At 37.7% G+C, this 22,674-nt stretch overlaps 3 protein-coding genes across 4 annotated transcripts; 2 read left to right on the top strand and 1 right to left on the bottom strand.

Annotated features, from left to right (window-relative positions):
- The first annotated feature begins 3 nt into the window (after positions 1-3).
- On the top strand, positions 4-6,958 carry LOC120329932 (uncharacterized). Of its 2 annotated transcripts, XM_078118643.1 has the most exons (5): positions 166-413; positions 891-1,046; positions 1,894-2,055; positions 3,540-3,688; positions 6,575-6,958. In XM_078118643.1, exons 1-4 carry the CDS (start codon positions 338-340, stop codon positions 3,563-3,565), a joined length of 420 nt encoding a protein of 139 aa, XP_077974769.1. In that variant the 5' UTR covers positions 166-337; the 3' UTR covers positions 3,566-3,688; positions 6,575-6,958. The 2 variants fall into 2 exon arrangements, with proteins under 2 accessions (XP_039252664.2, XP_077974769.1); XM_039396730.2 differs by lacking the exons at positions 166-413; positions 6,575-6,958 and adding an exon at positions 4-144 and having other exon boundaries at positions 3,540-3,838.
- Positions 6,959-13,555: 6,597 nt separating this feature from the next.
- LOC120329409 (aconitate hydratase, mitochondrial-like) lies at positions 13,556-16,161 on the top strand. The gene has a single exon (XM_039396016.2). It carries the CDS (start codon positions 13,633-13,635, stop codon positions 15,982-15,984), a length of 2,352 nt encoding a protein of 783 aa, XP_039251950.2. The 5' UTR covers positions 13,556-13,632; the 3' UTR covers positions 15,985-16,161.
- A 987-nt stretch (positions 16,162-17,148) lies between these two features.
- LOC120329410 (inhibitor of growth protein 1-like) lies at positions 17,149-20,861 on the bottom strand. Its single transcript, XM_039396017.2, has 7 exons — positions 20,610-20,861; positions 19,895-20,049; positions 19,595-19,711; positions 19,340-19,432; positions 18,674-18,819; positions 18,249-18,513; positions 17,149-17,860 (listed from the first exon to the last, which is right to left on the bottom strand). Exons 1-7 carry the CDS (start codon positions 20,788-20,790, stop codon positions 17,600-17,602), a joined length of 1,218 nt encoding a protein of 405 aa, XP_039251951.2. The 5' UTR covers positions 20,791-20,861; the 3' UTR covers positions 17,149-17,599.
- Between the last annotated feature and the right edge of the window lie 1,813 nt (positions 20,862-22,674).

Raw genomic sequence — 22,674 nt, 5'->3', positions numbered from 1 at the left:
ATATGCACGCGGAGATCGCGCATTGGTACTGGTACTCTGCTGAGCATCCAGTTTGCTGAAAGAATGGGCTCACAAATGTGGCGGAGGCGGTCTACCGTAACGGAATGTATCTTCAATTGTGGAATATACCTATTCTAAGTGTGGGTCAGTATATATATACCAGTATATACAAGATTACATCTAATTAAAACCACTGAGTAAAAATCGAATTAAAACATTATGACGGACAAAAAAGCCCAGGGGCAATTTATACAGAATGTCAATTTTCTCGGATTTGAATATTTTAATCCAATCAGCAGCTTATTTGAATTTAATGTAGCCAGGGCTAAACACAAAAATGTCGCCTTCGATCACCGTTAATTTGTTGTTGTTAACAATCGTGGTGTTCCTTTGCACCCCCGCGTGGAGTAGCAGTAAGTAGTATCTTATTCAATTTATTTGTAAGCAATTGTATGAAGTCTAACGTGGTGTTTTAGTTTCATTGCAAATCTTTTTTGAAGTTGTACCCAATTTCTCACGAACAGAAATACTACGCTAATAAGTCAAAGATTAAATGACAGTAATTTGTTACATCGACTCGGGTGATTCTTGAGTCAGATTCGACTATGCTTTGTATTTTATTCGTAGAGCTTCAACTGATTAAACCTTGTCAGGTCTTTTGCCAAGGACTTGAAATTGACCCGACTTGAAGTTGACAGCAACCGTAGTTGACATCTGTCTTAAAATTGGCACTTTTAAAGCAATAAAAATGACAATTTGAATCGAGTAAAATTTTTATTCTTTATGAAAGACTCAAAGAGTAACGACTCATAACAAGCCTATCAAAACCCAGAGACCTGATCTCATAATATTCCCATAGATATATGAATAATATTCTGAATGTTTGCTAGATTGCCCAGGATGTTACGGCCAAGTTTGTAAAACAGATGCATGTGACGTTACATTTTGCCCGAGTGTACCTTTTGCGAAATGTAGATCATGCTGTAACGGTTGCATTGCAAGATTTTATACCGGTATTTTGAATTGGGACGTGACAAAATTGTGTGGTAAGTTTTGGATACATATATTCTATCTGAACAAGTGTTGGGAATGACAATTTATTGCCTATTGGACACGAAATGAACCTATGAATTGCTTTGGTAAATTATTGTTGTTGTTGTCTGACTATTCTTGTTGTTGTTGTTGTGAAAAAATTGCCTTTATCTTCCCCTACTGGACCAATTGATTTGAAATTTTAGTTAAAGATTGTTGTTGTCGCTGGAAGGTTATTTGCTTTTATTCACCTCAAAAATTTCTGTGGCCTGTATGGGATTCGTTTTTCATTTTGAAGTGTGTTGTGGGATGACATCTTCAAAATTAAAAATTGCGCAATGTGTGGCGGTAGCGCAATCGCATTTCAGCGATAACGTGATAAGCAAAGTCGAGACTTTTTTTTTTATAAAATAGACCCCAGGTACCCCTGTATAAAATTTGATGCAACTCCGTTTTGGCTTCGTGTCCATATAGTTGAGCATCGCTCCCTTCTTTCAGGAGATATTCGTTTTTCTTTTTCGCAGTTATTACCATTTTACTCGCATAAAATTTACCCAAATCCTAATAATTTACACCACATAACATGCCTCCGCCAGGCAGTGGACTTATCTAAAGTGTATATATTGTTACAGTGGCTATTGCTCCCTTTTGGTTCTAGAAAATGTTTGTGAAGTTTTTCAATGTTTGCTCTTTCGGATAGACCAAATACAATTGTTTAACATATCTCTGTACCTGATTGGTAGTAAATCACTTGAGTGAAAATCCTCCAAAGGTGAGACTGGCTGTCCATACGGTAGCCCAGTAGCAGTTTCATTGAAGTCCAATGGAGATTGAAATTTATAATTCATTTCATTTTTATAGAATACTGTCCGCAGATATGTACAGCCCAAGCGTGCAAGGCAGATGCATGTGACGTAACGAGTTGTCCAAGATATCCTTCCGCAAAATGCATATCATGCTGCAATGGATGTATGGCTAAGTTTTTCGTGGGATCGTACGAAGTTACAAAGAATTGCCATCGCGGTAGGATTTAAAATTTACAATGGAAAAAATCTATCTAGGCCAGGGGTCGGCAACCTTTTGTCGCTCGCGGGCCAAAATTAAGGGTTGCAAGTCATTGGTGGGTCGCACATATTTTTAGAAAGTTGAAAACCGAACAGATGATACTTTTTATAATGAAAATCAAGCGGTGATACATCTCTCAAATAAGATATAGATTTATTTCCTCATTGCATTGCATCTAAAAAAAATTCATTCGAGTATTTTCGGCGCCATTGAAACCTTTGCCTTTAGGTTTAGCATTACCTTCTCTGCGTTTTGTTGCCATTTGTCTAATTCTAATTGAATTATAGGCTCATTAAACGAGTAATTGTGAATTATATACTTGTTAGGTTATAATATAATTTAGTCTACAAGTGTCTCACAACAAATTCTGTTGTGTAAAGAATTTAATCGTCAAAAACAGCTGTTTTGTTACTATAATTCATCGTGAAGCATCGCGGGCCGGATTATATTACTCCGCGGGCCGGATCCGCCCCGCGGGCCGTAGTTTGCCGACCCCTGATCTAGGCAAAAATTCATTCCATGAAACTGTTTCATAAAGTATGTGTTGTAGAATTTAAATGACGGCAGTCCTTTTAGGGGTGCATCAGCAATAACATAAATTATTTGAGTCGCTGGACCACAAAACAAATATTTTACCAACTTCAGCAATCCGTATTGAAAACACTATTGTGAATATTAATTTAACACTTTTATTGGTGACAGATTTGTGGCGTTTACCCTCAGCAATTAACTTAATGATAAAATGAAAACATATGTAATTCATCAAGGTTTCCCATCTGGTACAAAATTCTCAGTAAAGAACATTTAGCGAATATCTTTATGGTAATTATTTATAATCAAAAAATTATTCATTTAATCTACTTCAATCATATCATGTAATAACATCAATTCGGTTTTCCAATACAATTTAATATTCAATAATTAGGTTGAATATAAAATTTGATTCGGTATTAAGTAATTTAAGAAGGAAGTGAGTCACTTTCAAAAATGAAGTCATGGTTATTTTCGATAACCTAAAACTTCCTTCTTAATTTTATGATTTCGTGACTTCAATTTTGCTGGAGCGAATCCCAAATCCAATAAAAAATATTTTTGATTTTTTTTTTCAGTTCAATTAGCTTATGTGTATCAGAAAAATGTAGAACTTTTCAATACAAACACGAAATTTCAGAAATCATTCATTTGCTAATTTCAGACATATTTTCTGGATTTGCCACTATTCAAAGCTATGTCCTAAAAATGAAATCATCATAAAATATAGTAACTAGTTTAGTTATATATATATATATATCATGAATGCCAAATGTTCTATCTTGTACTATATGACAACTCGTGACAATTCCGATATATTCCTCAACCTCGGTTTATGTAGGCCAAGTGAACATCAGTGACATTAGGAAACTATTAATACATAATTTAATTTTTATATTATTTGATTACAGCATATGAATGGGATTTCGCATACTGATGAGAAGGCATCACCGAAGGTTTGCTGACACATAAAATAACTATTCTTCGAATTTTTTTTCTTCCGAGCTCATTAAATCTTGAAAAGGGAATCTGACTGAAGCGAATGTGAATCAAATGAATATTTGCGTTTCTGTTTGTTTAATTCTACTATAGTTACTTCTTGTAAAACAATTAAATACATACAAATCGTCTACAATGATAAACTATAATATAAACCCGGTGGTGAAATATATATATGCTATACGTTTATTCAGCATGTTTCGCAACTTTCAGTGTAGGGTAAAGTGTTAAGCAGACTTTAATCATTTACTCGATACGAATGAAGTTTATAAATTCAACCTGACCTGAGTCTTCTTAACGATATGGCTGAGCTTGAACTCGTCAAAATGTCGATGAAACTTGACCGAGAAACAACTGTGCTTTTGACACAGACATTTCGCAAATATTTTTATTCGGCGCTCCCGAAGTATGTGCACCAAGATGGCGCACAACCTGGTACACATACTATGTTCACACATAGGGCACATACTTTTGGAGGTCCTTTTATTCTAGCAACTAGAATCATACTTGCGAAATTTATTTTCCTGTTTCTGCGTCATTTGAAATCGTTATGATTTTGAAGTAAACCAATACAAAATGAGAGCATAGCACATGTATTCCAAAACTACTTTTATCATCATTACTTTTTCGTAGCAGTAACTGCACCTGTCCTAGAATTTACACCTACGTCTCAAACACATATCGTCATTTTCTATTGATACGTAAACTAAATTAACGAATTAAAAAAAATTCACCTTAATTAACCAAGTTTGGTTGAAAATGAGGAGAGACAAAATACAATCTCCCGGCACGATGCAGGCTATAACACTGTCAATATCTTTGAGTAGCAGTTTGTTATCTCGCTACAAAATGTTTCAAAGCAGAGAGGCAATTTGGGGAGAATATTCAAAAACGACAAGCTATTTATGGAGCATTTGTATATTTCAAGATGTTAACGTTTGAAGTGATTGTTTGGTGCGTATAATTCAGTGGCTGTCACGGTATATTTAGTGCACGAAATGATACGTACAAATTCAGCCATTTGTCGCGGTAATGTACATACGGAGACAGTCAAACTATCATGGTCCTAACCACCTACCGTGTTTCCCCGAAAATAAAATAGTGTCTTATTTCAAATTTTTTTCGAAAATTAACACTAGGGCTTATTTTGGGGTGATGTCTTTTATTTCCTATAAGAGAATTACGAGATTTCAAATATTCAAAATATTAAAAACATATCCATTTACTTATAAATAACAAGTTTCTATTTAAAATAACAGCTAAACATAGATTATTAATCCTTTAAAACGAGTAGGAAATATTTCCTGCTATCGACCAGGTCAACAAAAGATTGCGTTATCGACTATGTCTTATTTTAAGGGGAGGGCTTTATATCAAAATCATTTTTAAAATTCATGCTAGGTCTTCATTTCAGGGTAGGTCTTATTTTCAGGAAACACGGTAATAGAATGTCGTGAGGAATGTGCTAGGAACAACAGTGACCTTATCCACTTTAACATCTGACATCATTCGATTGTTTAACATTAACCGCATGGGGTCATTCTAATATAAATGGCTTCAAAATATTTACACAGTGACTAAATTTCAGAAGTTCGATTCAACTCAAAAAAGCCAGTAGCAATATATATATATATATATATACAGTATACTTTTTATTTTATGGTGGCGATAAGGATGATCAAAGCCTACAGAAATGATAATAATCATAATAAATTAAATTTGGGTTGGAAATTTATTCCTATCATTTCCCTCGAATAATGATTGCGCAATAACTTTCGATTTTGTTAAGCAAGACGCGCGGTCTTTCGGGAAATAAAAATATCAATTACAGCGCAAGATTTGGTACATGTGTTATAAGGAGAACCAATATTGGGATGTAGGCAGCGCCGGATTAACCATTAAACAATATGGGAAGGTGCTTAGGGCACCAAGCAAAGAGGGGCACCACAGAAATTTTAGAGCAGAATTTTATATAGTTTATCGGTGTTTATTAAAATATTACGAGTTCACCAGACAACTCAAACTTCAAAATGTTCGCTTATTTTTTGTCTTCAAGTATCATATTAACCTTCTTCATTGAAAATATACACTGAAACTTTTTTTGGGCGTGAAATGGGCCTATGAGTCGTTTTCTTAAATTGTTGTTGTTTTTTCGTTCTAGTATTCTCCTTGTTGCTGCATTTTTGTTTTAAAAAAAAATTTCTCTTAACCAATTGGATCAATGAACTATTTACACTATGTGGCGGTTCCACGATCGCATTTCAACGATCTAGTGGTCAGCGAAGTCGGGAGATTTTTGATCAGGTAGACCAGGGCAGACCAGGCGTTTAGCGTACATTTGTATCTAATGGAGGAACGTTTTTTTTTTAGCTATTTCAACTGGGGTTGGGATTCCGAGATTCAAACCCTTTTTCCAACGCTTTGTGTCTTTATTTTAGTAAAAACAATCCTCTGTTTTCAAGTGACGGTAGTGACGAAACGCAAAGCCCACTTAACGCTGCGCAATCCAGTTTTTTTAGCTAGATCCCGAAATACCAACTTAGACGGACTTGGTTGGTATTTGACGATGGCACTAAGCTTGCTCACGCTGCAAGTTTTTAAATTACTCAATATAACAATTCGTAATAAAATGAGTGTCGCAAGAAAGGTGACATAAGGGAAGTTAGGGCGGAAACGTATTTCCTTGCCCATCACGCAGTGTCTAGTTTGATTTCAAGTAATATCTGTCACGAAAGAATATAATTTGAAGTGAGATGCGCAAAATACAACGGTAATTCTCGGGAATTAACTTTAAAATAACGAAAGGCTTCATTAATCTTCTTTGAAAGAACGCCACCCATGCAACATAATAATAGTCTGATTAGAACGGTAAACTCTCGTTTTTCATTAGATTTAAAGTAAGTAAACTCGCGATATTTCGATCACTTTTGGGTTTTCACCACCTCAAAAGTTTTTGCGGTCCTTCAACCTAGCAACTTTGAACCACACTGAGATAGACAACAAATTACCGGTAAAATTTCAAACTACAGTTGTGACTTGTATCCTTTGGTATTTCGATTCACGTTGAGACTGGAGACATGAATCTTTATTGTCACACTCCCTCAGGATTAGAGCTCAACCGATATATTGGCTCGATACTGCGTGTTTGCCGATATATGATATCGGCAGTAAACGGCCGATATATATATCGTCTATATATAACAGTTAAAAAAACCTAAAAATGTTCGTAAAAGTTGTTTTATTTACTGTTGGTTGTAATTATTTTTAATGGATATTACACTTATGTGGTTTATTGTTTTCATAATTAAATTACACATGAGGGGGCACCAAAGTCTTCAGTGCTTAGGGCACCGAAGGGGCTTAATCCGCCCCTGGATGTAGGTGGCCGGAACGAACAAACCAAAATCACGAAACACTTCATGCCCTATATAAAATTCACGGCTCGTTGTAAAAAATGTAGGGGAGGTTGAATACAACTAGTCTAAATGGACAAATCCTCCGTATCAGTCAGTGGCGTAGCCAAGCGGGTGGTTTTGCGGGTCGACCCCCCCGCCCCCTCCTTTCTAAATGTAAAAAAAATAAAATCATTTTTCGTATATATCATAGATAGCAATTTTTCGTAGCTTGAAATGCTTTTTAGACCCCCACGACTACTAAAAACACGCGTATTCCAGCGTTCGATCGGACCCGCTAACTGTTTCGATCTAACTCCAAATTGTAGGTATAATAGGTATAGCTGTATAAAGGTGACAGATTAAATTACAACGATATATCCTGAACTATCCGAAAAATTAACAACAGCCACACCAATGACATTAAACGTCATTGGCCACACAGAACGCGACAATAAATTATACCAGGCTCGACGGTGTGGCGCATCGTGTTAAGCGTTAGGAATACGCTTGACATCGCATCTCTGATTACCTTGCGTGGGTTCGCAGGTTCGAATCCCATGCGAAAATGATTATGTGCGAGAGGATTACTGGACTCCTCGCCGCCGTAGGGCGGTTCACGTAACCGCTGGTCGGTAACGGCTTCCTCCACCGTCAAGTCCATGCTTCCGAAAACAAATAACTGATCCCATACCCGACTTGGACTGCTAACCGGACGACAGGCCATGGTTCGCAATATGATTAAGCCGTCTTATCGGCTCTCCTATCCCCGGGGTAAATAGAGGACTTGCACGGGTCACGTGACTTTGTTACTGGACGGCAATAAAACAAAAACGTCCATTTGGCTCCTGTCAGTTGCAAGTCGGATTATACGTTTCCGTTTTGTTTGGCTGTTGAAAATGGTTATTTCGTATTGTTCCGTTGGCTGTACGTATAATATATAGACAACGAAATGGATCTTAAGTTATATTCCACTGATTTCAAAAGATCCGGAACGTCGCGCAATGTGGATATCATCTATTGCCTATTGGCAGAACTGCTTGTGCTTGGTGTCAAGTCTAGAAGCTATCTCACTTGTGTTTCACTGTTTGCGGACAGCACTTCGTTGATGGTGAGTGATAATGTGGTGATAGTGTGCCGTTATCAATTTCTTTAAATATTCACAAGCTCCCTCATTTCAATGGAAAGCAGATTACAAACTACTGTTATTGGTAGGCATGGGCGTGGGCCTACTTGCAGTTGCAGATATTGACTTGTGTAAGGAATTAATAATAACCAGAATTCAATTGAATTCGCCATCTAAGAATACGCTCGCCACCGCATCTCTGATCACTCTGGTAGTTTCACAGGTTTCAATCCCAACGAGGGTGGTTCACATGACCGCTGATCGGTTACGACCATTCCCCACCATTCAAGTCCATGCTTCTGGAAACAAATAATTGCCCCCCCCCCCCCCCCCCCCAGATAAATCCTATCCTAATGGTGCTTGTACAACTGATCCAAAATGTCTTTTTATTGTCATTGGTCAACTCTATCTGTATCCATTATCTTACAGATATGGGTGCGACGTGCGACCATGGAATAGATGGATGGCAAAGTATACGTTGCAACAAGACCACAGTGGCACAAGACCTCAGCTTGCGTGACTTGATAATACATCCTCAGTATCCATTTATTGATGCTTATCGTAATGACAAAGTAACTTGTGATTACTGTGGATTGGTGGAGATAAAGTGTCCATTGTGCTCTAACGAAAGCAACTTCAAGACGACCCTATCAAGAAAAAAAAATTGTTTCGGTGGGTCTGGTAGTGAAGGTTTCAGTCTAAAGTTGGACACCGATACTACAACCAGATACAGTTGCCAATGCAACTTAGCGAGGCGTAATATTGCGACTTTGTGATCTGAAAGAAAATTCTGATGGGTAACCGACTAGCCGCAACATTTTGTTTAAAGAATATTATGAGATATGACTTAAGAGTCTAAACTTTTATTTGAGAGGAGTGTAACCCAAGCTAATTTGCAAATGGTATTCATGGTACCAAATGTATCACACACTTTACAGTGATTATGAATTATATTTGAAAAATAAAGCACATCAAAAATGTATTTTTAAAAAACAATTGGTTTTATCTGCAGATACTAGGTTGATATTGAGATTGACCATTTTAATGCTAAATTTTCTTTAGTCAAAAGGCACACTTGATCCGCAAAGATTTGTGAATGCGCACAGTACACCAATTTGTCTAATGTGTTAGGATAGGATTTACATATTTATCCCGGGGGAGAGGAAAGCCGATAAGACGGCTTATCCATATGGCGAACCACGGCCTCTCGTCCGGTTACCATTCCAAGTCGGGTATGGGATTAGTTTTTTACTGTATTTTTTTTTTCTTTCGGAAGCATGGACTTGGTGGTGGAGGAAGCCGTAACCGACCAGCGGTTACGTGAACCACCCAACGACGGCGAGGAGTCCAGCAATCCTCTCGCACATAACCATCTCTGCATGGGATTCGAACCTGCGAACCCACGCAGAGTAATTAGAGGTGCGGTGGCGAGTGTATTCCTAACGCTTAGCCCGTTGAGCCACACCACCGCCGCCGTGTTGATTCCATAGGCAGGAGGTTGTGGATCGGTGCTGCTCAGAATGGGATATTTTTGCCTATAAATGCATATTACGTATTTCACATGAATCCATCGTGCTCAGATTCGACTGTTTTCAAGGTCTGAAGGCTCCAACAGCCTAATTTTATCGGTACACAAGAGAATTTTCAGTGTGGCATGCATGGGTCAGTTGGAGTCACTGACCTCAAGATATCTATAGGCAAGGATAAGATAACCTGGAAGTAACATTCCATAATTTAGAGTGAAAAATGTATCTGCCTCCACGGCCCTTTCAAATGGAAGATATGATGCATAGGGGGTAATTTCTATCAAATATTTTACAGTATTATGGTTCTAGTGAAAAGGGGTGTAGGCGGCTTCTTTTAATGTGTGGTAGGTCTAGTTGAAAGACACATTAAATGTTTATGCTAACAACTGTAAAGTAATATTGCAGTTAACAGAATTTGTTGAAATGGTCCTGCCTTTTGCCTTTCTTCAAAATCCCCCTTTTTCTAACTATTCTCTTCTTCTCTGGAGATGGCGAAAATTCAAATATCGATGGGACATATAAGCAGCTGATAAAGGGTTATCTTCCCTTTTTCCTGAAAATAAATTAAACACTAATCATCATTTGACAGTGCCAAGTTTGTGTATCAGATCAGTAATAAATTACCTGCTAACTAATAAAACAATCAGACAACAATCAGAAGTGACCATTAATGAAGATTTCTTTCAATTTAAAATGCAACTATGCCTACCAATGTGGGTAGTTTTTAGAATAGAATTTATCTGTGGTTGGGGACAGATTGCAAGGTGCAACATCGTACGATTACCATTCTATGTCGGGATTAGTTAGCCAGTTATTTGTTTTAGAAGCATGGACTTGATGATGGGGGATGTCGTAATCGTCCAGCGGTCGTGTGAACCACCCTCAATGGGAGGAGAGCTGCAATCCCCTCGCACATAACTATCCCCGCATGGGATTGGAACCTGTGAAACTCCCAGGGGGATCAGAGATGCGGTGGCGAGCGTATTCTTAGATGGAGAATTCAAACTTTCACACTTACTAATAGATTACCTGCTAACTAGCGAAACAATACCTTATGGCAATTATTGATTAATAACCTTACACGAGTCAAGTCTGCAAGTAGGCCTACGCCTCGGCCTACCAATAACAGTAGTTTGTCATCTGCTTTCCATTGAAATGAGGGAGCGTATGAATATTTAAAAAAATTGATAACGGCACATTATCACTCACCATCAACAAAGTGCTGTCCGCAAACAGTGAAACACAAGCGAGATGACCTCTGGACTTGACACCAAGCAGTCCTGCCAATAGATGATATCCACATTGCGCGACGTTCCGGATCTTTTGAAAACAGTGGAATATAACTGAAGATCCATTTCGTTGTCTATACTATACGTACAGCCAGCGGAACAATACGAAATAACCATTTTCAACAGCCAAACAAAACGGAAACGAATAATCCGACTTGCAACTGACAGGAGCCAAATGGACGTTTTTGTTTTATTGCCGTCCAGTAAACAATGTCACGTGACCCGTGCAAGTCCTCTATATGTATATCCTATCCTACCAACTCGGTACGCAAACATGACTTCTGGACGAATATATATATTGTTTTGACTTCAGAGCGTGAGGAATACTGATAACGTGTGGAATGCAGTGTGACAAAGTGACGGAGATAGTCAAAAGCCATGAAAAGCTACACTGGTTGTGCATTGCCGAAAGGTGATAAAGTGGTCCAAAATGAATGCAAAGGTAAATCAAAACTTTGCTGGTAAATTCTGTGCACGGACACATTTAAAAAAAAATTATCAGGAAAAAAAAACAATCTGCAATCAAAACCTACAGTCACAAATTGGCTGCCGGTATTTTAAATTTTATTGTCCTGCGATGTTGCACCAATGGCATGTTCCAAGTCATTGTTTGTACGACAAAACTAAATATTTGAATCTGATCGTCGTATTTTCGCAAAGGCAGTAAACAACCCAAATTGATTTCATGATGTCAGTCTATTTCGCCATGTTTTTGCAACGTCACGCCATGTGACATTATACAACTATTACGTCATTACTGACGCACTAAATATTATCCGAACAAGTGTTTTCAGTAAATATAAGTTTGGTTCAGCCCAATCTCGGCCCAGCTCTACAGTGACCGCAAATTATCGTACCCGTATTTTTTTTACCTGAATCCGTCATCGATGGCTCCAGATTTTCTGAAAACTCTATTTACGACTGACCTTCTTCTTGAAGGTCGCACGCTTGGTAGCCTGATATCCTGACATGTCTATAAATTACATACCGTGATACCGGTAATCCTGTAATCGTTGGCGCAGCCTGACAGCGGGCCCATGCACTGACTAGACGGGCAGACAAATTGCAAGTTTATAACTTGAGGTATTTTATTTATTCACCAACTCAACTGCCTTCTGGTTGCAAACTTGTCTAGTGTCTGTGTGTAGTGTAATCATAGAACTGTTTGACTGTCCGTACACTGCCAGTGTAAAATTTGATATTGTACGGTAGTAGTCTAGCTCTAGGTACGGTACCGGTAATCGTACTTTAATTTAAAATATTTTACAATAGGCGGCATTGAACTGAAAGACTTACTGACCTAGGCCTATTATACCGGTACTGCTGTACTGTGTAAGTGGAAGAAATTGTACAACTGCAGTTTAATAATTACTGGTACGGTACCGGTACCTATCACCCAGGTCTCGTGTAGTTTCGTACCTAACGTACTTCTTGTGGGCGTAGCATAACAATTTTTTGATATATCAATCTTAAACCTCATCTGACTATGCCATCCAAAAATTACATCACTACAACATCACAATCACGTCATAGAGCTTGCCAAATATACAAGCAATCGCCCGAAATGGCATTGGCGCCGACGATAAAGAACTGACTGACATTATCGATCTCTCTCCTATTGGAATCGTTGCGACGAGAAAAATAACTGTTCAATTTCGGGTGCTCGTTTGCGCGTCTTGGATGGCAGTTCGTATAGTTTGTAGGGCTCCTTTACGTCACTGTGACGTCGTGTTGACGTAATTTTTAGATGCTGTAGTCAGGTGGGTGTTAGGATTGATACGTGAAAAATTGTCATGCTACGTCCACTAGAACTATGTTAGGTCCCCTATCACCCTACCGGTATCTAGCCTATGCTCGGAGGAATTCATTTTTGTCGTCTTTTGGCAAATTGGTATTCTGTTCCACCAAAATACTTTTAATTAAACTTTTCAAAAAATCGATTTGTTCGAAGCACATGAATGTAAGGATACCAAGTAAAGATACCGATAAGTTGTGTAACTTACCTCCTAATGTAATATCAGTCATGTTGTGTAACAATGCGTCCCACCCGAACCAATGTTTCTTATCAAAACTTGAATGCTCTTAAATAATAGGAAATATGATGTGTGTTCAGTAACTAATGATTTCAATATCCCATTGAGCTCAATACAGCAATAACAGAATAAAATGACAATATGAATGAGAAACTTAAACAGTTTTACTACTTTGATTTGAACCTATGTGAACGCAAATCTTGTGGACCCTAAAAAACCTTTATTCGACCCTATGACCCCCAAATGGTAACCAATGGTCTATAACAACCATGGGTACTTCTGTAGTATTAGAACCAAGATGGCAGACCCCGGAACGTAGTATGTGTACCAAGTTAGGGTTAGGCCATTATTTTAGGCACAAATACTACGGGAGTCACTTGGCTAGTCCCGAACTCGTAATAGAACTAAAATAAGGAAAATTGGAATAAAATTATGGCTTAACCCTAATCTGCCATCTTGGTTCACATACTACAGGAGCGCCTAACAATGTTATTTTGCTTCGGCTGCTAAAGTCTGTATTCTTTCCTCAAATCAGTGAATCGAAATTTCCCACTTCATATAAGTGCATAATGATTTGTTTTCCAGTGTTTTTGTTAAATAGTATTCTTTTTTGGTCTGCCGTCTTTGTCAGTGAACAGAATGGCGACTTTATTGAAGTATAGCAAGATGGGAAGCATCAGAATGATGCATATTCGAAATCTGACTCTCTCTGCTAAAGTTTCTGCAAGAGCTGCTCCAGCGATGAGCAAATTTGAGCCTAATATGAATATAGCTTATGATAAGCTGGAAAACAATATAAAGATTGTTCGAGATCGTCTTCAGCGACCTTTAACTTTGAGTGAAAAAGTCCTATATGGACATTTAGACGACCCTCATGGACAGGACATCAAACGAGGCGAATCGTATTTAAAATTGAGACCGGATCGTGTTGCTATGCAGGATGCTACAGCGCAAATGGCAATGCTACAATTTATCAGCAGTGGGCTGCCCAAAGTTGCTGTGCCTTCCACTATACATTGTGACCATTTGATTCAGGCTCAGATTGGCGGTGATAAAGATCTTGCTCGTGCAAAAGACATAAACAAGGAAGTTTATGACTTCTTACAATCTTCTGGTGCCAAATATGGTGTAGGTTTCTGGAAACCAGGATCTGGTATCATCCATCAAATTATTTTGGAAAATTATGCCTTCCCTGGCGTTCTTCTTATTGGTACAGATAGCCATACTCCAAATGGTGGAGGACTTGGTGGACTTTGTATTGGTGTTGGTGGTGCTGATGCCGTTGACGTTATGGCAAATATACCTTGGGAATTGAAATGTCCGAACGTAATTGGTGTTGAGCTCACAGGCAAATTATCAGGATGGACTTCACCTAAAGATGTAATTCTGAAAGTAGCTGATATTCTCACTGTTAAGGGCGGAACTGGTGCAATTGTTGAATATCATGGCCCTGGAGTAGACTCCATATCTTGTACTGGAATGGGTACGATATGCAACATGGGAGCTGAAATTGGAGCAACAACATCTGTTTTTCCTTTCAATTCTAGAATGAGGGATTATCTTGTTGCAACAGATAGACATGAAATTGCTGAAGCTGCTGAAGAATACAAAGATATTTTAACGCCAGACAAAGGTGCCCAATATGACGAACTTATCAAGATTAACCTGGATGAGTTGAAACCAGCATTAAATGGCCCTTTTACTCCTGATCTTTACAACCCAGTGTCTGAAGTTGGTGAAAATGCCGAAAAGAACGGATGGCCTACTGAAGTTAAGGTCAGTCTTATTGGCAGCTGTACAAACAGCAGTTACGAAGATATGGGAAGGTCAGCACATATTTGTAAACAAGCTCTTGACAAGGGTCTTACTACGAAATCCCTTTTCACTATCACCCCAGGTTCTGAGCAAATCAGAGCCACTATAGAGAGAGATGGATATGCAGAAATCTTTCGTCAAGTTGGTGGCGTCGTTCTTGCAAATGCTTGTGGTCCTTGTATTGGACAATGGGATAGAAAGGATGTTGCTATGGGTGAGAAAAACACAATTGTTACATCTTACAATCGTAACTTCACTGGAAGAAATGATGCCAACCCTGCAACTCACGCTTTCGTTACATCTCCAGAAATAGTAACTGCGTTGGCATTTTCTGGAGACTTGCGTTACAATCCTGAAACTGACACCTTGAAAGCCGCAGATGGTTCAGATTTCATGTTGGAACCTCCAACTGGTGACGAGCTTCCATCAAAGGGTTTTGATGCCGGCGAAGACACTTACCAAGCATTCCCCGCCGATGGTTCAGCTTTGAAGGTCAACGTTGATCCTCAATCTCAACGCCTACAGCTTCTAGAACCCTTTAAAGCATGGGAAGGAACCGACTTGGAAGGATTGCAGGTCTTGATTAAAGCCAAAGGAAAATGTACAACTGATCATATCAGTATGGCTGGACCATGGTTGAAATACAGAGGACATCTTGATAACATATCAAATAACCTACTGATCGGTGCCATCAATATTGAGAATGATGAAGCCAACAAAGTCAAAAATCAATTGACTGGAGAATATGGAGCAGTACCTGATGTGGGACGACACTACAAAGCTAACGGTGTCGGATGGGTTGTCATTGGTGATGAGAATTACGGAGAAGGTAGCAGTCGTGAACATGCTGCATTGGAACCGCGCCATCTTGGAGGACGTGCGATTATAGTAAAGAGCTTCGCGAGAATCCATGAAACCAATCTTAAAAAACAAGGCATGCTGCCACTAACGTTTTCGAATCCAGCAGACTATGACAAAATACAGCCCGATGACAAGATTGCTATACTTGGACTTACAGATTTCAAACCGGGTAAACCTCTTACATGCAAACTTACTCATGCTGATGGTTCCACTGAAAGCTTCTCCCTTAACCATACGTTCAATGAGGGACAAATAGGTTGGTTCAAAGCCGGCAGTGCTCTGAACAAAATGGCATTGGATTTGAAAGGCCGATAAGTGTTCATTCTCGTTTCTTATATTCGATCAGTTTCATCTTCTATTTATTTTGTTGGTTCCTTAAGTTCTTTGATTAATGATATTGTGTACTACAACTAAGTTCACCTCATGATGCACTGTAAATGTGACATTTCGGGTTTCCATAAGTATGACAAATTATATTGAGCAAAGATTGAGCATAGTTTCAAACTCTTTTGAAATGAATAATAAATGCTTTCATAGGGAGGAAATTCCTTCAGATTTTAAAAGAAGAGAGGGATGTTTTAGTCGCGTTTCTGTCCCAGGCGTACTTCAAACTGAATCACTTAGTTTGAGCATAAAGTAATGTTCCAAAGTAATTGACTACAGTTTGTTCAGAAAGTTGGACATTACAATTTATCATTCTTTGATCAAACCCATCAAAGTTCTGTTGAATGTTAAAAACTGTATATGGGTACTTAGTCGTGTTCACATTCAACAAGTAGTTAATACATCACCAGCAAATTTTGACTTGCTAGGCTAGGCTCATCTATATGCTAGACTAGGGAAATTGTGACTATTTATCCATACATGAAGATATATGCTGACATCTATGTGACGACGCAGAACCCGATTCCTGTGGTGACCGAAGCGACATCTGTTCAGCAGTTAACATGAATAGTTGAATACCATACTGCGAATTTTTCTTCTCACGTGTGATCATCGTACAGATATGCTATTAAGTATTGGTTATATATCCAGATCTACCACTGCCTACCCATGTACATTTAACTGGTTCCATGTCTTAAATTTTGGCCAGAATAACAGTAAACAAATCTTCTGTTGGGCAGTCTTTATGGAAAAGATAGCTGGAAACTTCTCGGTTGCTTAATACAGCTTTTCAGTTTCCCCAATACAGATGCAAGCATCATCTGGCCAGGACCTGAACTGGCAACTACTCCTCGCAACATAGAATTAATCTATCTTGACTATATCCTCAATCCCAGGATGAATATGATTATTTCAACATTGTGGGTCAACTTTCACATTTGCAGAAAATGTGCAAGATCCAGATCGCTTTATAATGCTTACTTAGAGGCAAGTCTACTTACAACGCTAAAATGCTAAGGAAAGTTCCTTAGACAAGTTACCTGGTGCCACTTTAAGCTGAAAGCTAAATTTGTTAGATTCAGACAAGAAACCAAGTAAGATTCTAAGCAGCTTTCATATTTCTAGCAGCTTGAGAAACAAGGTTTTATTCAACTTATCACATATAGAATAATACACCTCATCGTTTTCTCAAAATCCGATATTAAATACAATCAAAAATCTTATTTAGTTCCAATTATATGTTTCAGAGGTTAGGATAATTGTTTTTTTTTGCATGTACACATAGAATTTTTTTCTCTTCTCATTTTATATTGGATTGATAATACGTGTACATATAAGTAAATATTTTCAGACAAGGGCTAATAAAATCAAAGATTCATAAAGGAAGTTAGTTGAAGTGTATTTCTATGAATATTAAATACACAAAATGGGGAGTGTGCAAAAAAAAAATACATTTTTGGCCGGGCTGACATTAATGAAAAATGTTTAAATCAAGATGATTGTCACTTCGGAAAATTAGAGCTGGATTTTAACTGGAAGTAGAAGTTCATCTATTATCTCCCCGTTTTCCCTCTCGTTTTCTCTTTGTTGTGCAGTCTGGGCAAAACCATTTTCCTTTCGGCTTGTGTGTGAGTCTAACACATGAAAAATGAAACCACTCGATTGGACATTTCATATTATCGCAACCAATCATTTGCCCGAATGAAACTTGTTGACAGAGGCAATAGGTTGGTTCATCTGGATCAATCGGCATGTCAACAATGGGTGATACTTCACCACTGTTGCTGGACTGCTTTTCTGTTTGGTGCTAGAAGTAAAGAATATAATATGGAGCATATTAATGAAACAAAAAGTGTTCAATAATTTATACTAGAGTTATTAAAATATCAGGCAAAAATAAAAGTGTGATATATCCCTCAGAGAGGCTGAGGGAATAAACCAAGATTTTCATTAGTCTTGATTCAAAGTACAATATTGAACAACCAGAAATTCGCATCAACAATTAAATCACAATTTTGCATTACAATATAATAATTTCAAACATTTTATAAAGGTTTCTATTGCAAGTCATTTAGCTTAATTCATTTTATCCTTAAGTTCTTGTACATTACATTATTCGAATATAATACACATGGACCACTATATAGATAGCACGATTCACTAGGTACTTCTGTTAAAATTGTAGCAGAACTTACTTTGTTTGACTTTCGTTTCTTTTTCTTTCCTTTGTTTGTATTTTTGTTTGTAGAATTAGTAGATGTTGCTGATGCCGATGCATTTTTATTTTGTTTGGAAGTGGTGGGAGTCGATGGGGTGCCAGAAGTTGTCGATGTTGTGCTAGGAGTAGTAGACGATAATTCAGATATAGTTTTTGTGGATGATGAAGTTGTTGCAGAAACAGGTTCTTCGGCTTTTTCATGCTTCTCTTCTTTTTTGTCTTTGGACGACTTGTTGGACAACCTAATTATTGAATTGACAGAATAATTGATTTTCACACACAACAATATAGGAATCCATAAGGAGTAGTGAACTATGCCACAGAAGGACTGAACTAATTTAGCATTTTTTAAAAATGCATCTAATATCGTTTTGGCCATTACTGAGTGAATCCGAAACAAACCTTTTATCTTCATCTCTCTGTGCAGCTCTGGTTAGTGCAGGGGTAGGTATTGTTATTGAGGAATGCTCGGGAGATGACGATGCCATAACTTTAGCTGGTGGTTCATCCACATCTTCTTGATGACTTTTGGTAACCTTTTCTTGGTCCTGAGTGAAATAATGAATTAGGAAATGGGGAAGATTTGAATAAGATAAACCAGGAGTCCATGATCATCATATACATACCCCACACAATTAATGGTGTATTGTCAATGTACATGAATGGCCAATAAATAGAAAATGAAATATGATGTTAATCCAAGCATGTGTATGGCCCGGTGTTTTTTTTGACTCCAGTGTAAGGAAATTTTGACTCAACTCTGAGTAAACTTTGGCATATTCATCCCTTTTTTATTAAACTGTTAAAAACGTAAACCTAATGCTCTTAATAAGTTTTGTGGATACTATGTCAGCTGGCATATATTGACATTGTATGCTTGAATATTCGTAGTGTGAACCCGCCCTGTTATTCGAGCAAACCCATCATAAAAACAGAATACAAAAAACGGTATACAGATAATTAGCATAGGCAGAAAAATCTGGTCCTTCTAAACCCGCCTTTTTCATAAGGGAGGATAAGTTCTTGTATTCTCAGGCAGAAATAGTTTTTGATAAATTGGAATATTACCTTGTGTGAATGATTCACTTTCTCTTGCTTTTCAACTGATTGATTGTTACGCTGCCTTCGAGAGCGTTTGTGACCTTTTCCTGCTTCTGATTTCTGCCAGCAGCGAAAATAATGATAATTTGAAGAAAGCTTAAATAGACATATGGACCATGTATGACAATTCTACTTTACACTGAGTTATGAATTGAAAGATTATTGTTTGCAAAGTTAAAACTGTAAGTCTGTAAGGAACTGGATATAGAGTTCGCTACATACTCCTTCCTTGTCTTTTTTTCCATTATGATCTGACTTCATGTTCGGCTCATAGGAGAGTTCGAACCTTCTGCAACCATGCTCCAATTGCTTATTTCTCATTTCTATTTCCTCCGCCATCTAGATTTAATTAGGAAAAAAAATTGCTTCAGTTGAGTTTAGCAACAAATCCAAATCTGGTATAACCATTGGATCATCTTTCATTTGAATATAAGAAAAAGTTTACTTGAAAAATCTAAAAATTTCTGGATTGTCGTAAGAAATTGTTGAGAAAATACATACAAAATAAAAAATTGTGCTTACACTTTGAGCTATAGCGATCTTTTCATCTCCCAATTCTTTGCAAAGTCCAAATAATCGACGTATCTGTAATAAATAAGTTCTTTTCCTAACACCTGTACTTCCATCGTTCTCCTTCATGAAGCCTTCATACAAAGTTTCAATTTCTTTGACATGCTCTGTACAAAAAGATCCCACATATATCATACTATGACACATGCATAATTGGCTAAAATACTAATGTGCACAAACTCAGTAGAATACAAAACTTTTACATATCGTTCTTGAGTTTTTAAAATTTGAATGCTACCGAGAAATGCTTAAATCTCTGAAATCTGGTTAGATATGGAGCTATCAGGTACAAATGACAAATTTAATTTTGATGAAGCGATAACTTTCCAGTGTATACACTACAACAATGAACTCCATGCCTCGTAAATAGTGATGTTGGAAAACAGAAAAAAAGTCGAGTGTTGGTGTAGCAAATAAATGATTAAAAAAGTATGATATAAAATTTTCAAAGTAAAAATAATATTTTCACAGCTATTTGCATTCATATAATAATACTGAATATTAAATCCTTCTGCTTGTCTGAGTGTGAAATCTACGAACACACATCTAAGACATATTGAACTCATGTTCATAAGTCTGTAATTACTAAGTTTGCTTATTCCAGTATTTATTTATTCAACATTGATATTTCAGATACAGTACCTATAAAATTATAATAATTACTCACCTCTGCATTTCTGATCCACTTCTCTAAGTTTTGTCACATTTCTCTGTAAATCAAACGGCAAGTTTTCAACATAATCCAGATAATTGGATGCATAGTTTGTTGCAAGCTGAATAACTTCAGGTGAAGAATGTTGTAATGATATGGACGTTGAGGAAGTCTCGGAGGTTTGAACATTCTTCATACTGTATTTGTTTTAACAATGTTTAAACTGTAAATTCAGTAATTGCAAAAATAGCTCTGTATATAGCCTACTACTGTACTATCCTATCCAAAGAGAGACAAACAATGAAATCACTACTGCACTACTGTAGTTTGTACGATACCCACTGACAGACCTTAACAAAAATATATTGATACAAGGAAAAATAGGAGTTCTAGAATTCAGTGATTCTCGAAAATTTTTGCTTGCGGCACACTACTGCACTACGGCACAAAAAAAATTGCGACACAGTCAGCATGTGTGAAAAAAAATAAAGTTAGCTTTGAACAAATTGATTCTGAAAATGTGTGCCTGTTTTGAGGAACAAATAGGATTGGAACACGTCAATTCAATTTTTTTTCCTTTAAAAATCTGTGTTTACAGAACCATGAAGATCAGAAGATGCAAATGGCAAGATCATTTTGACAGACAGACGGATTTTGCACCAATGATTGAATAGGATTTGTAAGCAGATAGCCAAATCTCGCTTTCCCATTAGTGTTAGCCTAAGCCTGTAAGCGTGCAATTCAACATGATGGAAAGTGAACGTCATGTTTACAAACACACTATAGCCTACTGTTATAACAATACAATTTTAACGTCGCAATCGCCTTTACGGTATCTCTCGCTTCGACAAGACAAATGCAATAATAGCGTATTCTGGTCTTATTATTTAAATGGAATAGCGCGCAAGCAAACTGCACAAGCTTGCCCGTTGTACCAGCACACCTGAAAAATATTTCGCGGTACATGGTTTGAGAAGCGCTGCCTTATTTAGTGGCTGTTAGACAACTCGGCTACACCAGTAAGTACACGGACAGCTCATCATGGACAACTCGACTGCAGATTGACTGACAGCTGCAAGTGCAGTTTCAAGTATTTTGTGGCGTCTAGACTAGAGCTGCTGCAAAACCATGGCGGGATTTCCAAATCATGGCTGCTATGACCAAAACCCAAGGCGTCCATTGAGGTAAACACCTCAATGACAACGGCAGACTTTTTAGCTGCCACAAACCAATAGCGAGCTGCCGTAGTTACGGCAGCAAATCGAATACCACCAATTTTGCTGCCGTAACCACGGCATGTCGGCTATATATATGTATTTGGAGTTAGGTTTAAGTTAAACTCCAATTTTTCCTTTAATGAAGAATAATATTTAATTTCTCTTTTTCGCTATATCCACCATTTTGTTGAACATTAGTGAATATTTGACACAAGACATAATAAATGAGTTGATACATACTGATATGGATGGGCAATAAAGGTCGACTGCAATACAGAAGAGCACTCTATAGACTACAGGGTTTGATGAAAAGTGTACGTTCGGATGTACAGCTTTCAGATTTTGGTGTATCTATATTTAGGAATGAACTGGCCGAGGAGGAATTTCGACGCAGTAAGAATTTTTGGAGATTGATCATTGGACGCTATATCTCTATCATACTTATGCTTTCGGCGCGAAATCTATCGCTACGGGGCCATAGAGAAAACCTCTTCGAAGGTAATAACGGCAACTTTTTGGGGGTTATTGAATTGCTTTCAAAATACGATAATGTTATGGGGAAACTTGTTGAAATGCCTTCAGGGTCAGGAAAGTATCTCAGTCCCACGTGCCAAAATGAAATTATCCAAATGATTTCTGACAGACTGAAGCAGACAATCATTACGGAAATTAAAGCGGCTCCTTTCTTTTCTATCATTTTGGACAGGGTCTTACTACTTACTGAATACAGCGCAAACACCGCAAAGAGCGCAAAACAGTGCGAAACAGCGCAAAAGAGCGCGAAACAGCGCAAAATAGCGCAAAACAGAGGAAAACAGCGCAAAACAGGAGACGCAGTCATTACCACCTCCTGCCACGAAAAA

The sequence above is a fragment of the Styela clava genome, chromosome 12, assembly GCF_964204865.1.
Source record: "Styela clava chromosome 12, kaStyClav1.hap1.2, whole genome shotgun sequence".
Lineage (NCBI taxonomy): Eukaryota > Metazoa > Chordata > Ascidiacea > Stolidobranchia > Styelidae > Styela > Styela clava.
The sequence above is the reverse complement of the archived record's forward strand: the minus strand, read 5'-3'. Positions and strand labels throughout refer to the sequence as shown.

Excerpts from the sequence above, each read along its gene's own strand:
- LOC120329410 (XM_039396017.2), bottom strand. The coding sequence starts at position 20,790 with ATGAAGAATGTTCAAACCTCCGAGACTTCCTCAACGTCCATATCATTA. Across the intron at positions 19,433-19,594 it reads GAAAAAAAGACAAGGAAGGA|AAATCAGAAGCAGGAAAAGG; the intron begins GTATGTAGCGAA and ends CGCTGCTGGCAG. Across the intron at positions 17,861-18,248 it reads AGAAACGAAAGTCAAACAAA|CACCAAACAGAAAAGCAGTC; the intron begins GTAAGTTCTGCT and ends CTTTACTTCTAG.
- LOC120329932 (XM_078118643.1), top strand. The coding sequence starts at position 338 with ATGTCGCCTTCGATCACCGTTAATTTGTTGTTGTTAACAATCGTGGTG. Across the intron at positions 1,047-1,893 it reads GGACGTGACAAAATTGTGTG|AATACTGTCCGCAGATATGT; the intron begins GTAAGTTTTGGA and ends TCATTTTTATAG. Across the intron at positions 2,056-3,539 it reads TACAAAGAATTGCCATCGCG|CATATGAATGGGATTTCGCA; the intron begins GTAGGATTTAAA and ends ATTTGATTACAG.
- LOC120329409 (XM_039396016.2), top strand. The coding sequence starts at position 13,633 with ATGGCGACTTTATTGAAGTATAGCAAGATGGGAAGCATCAGAATGATG.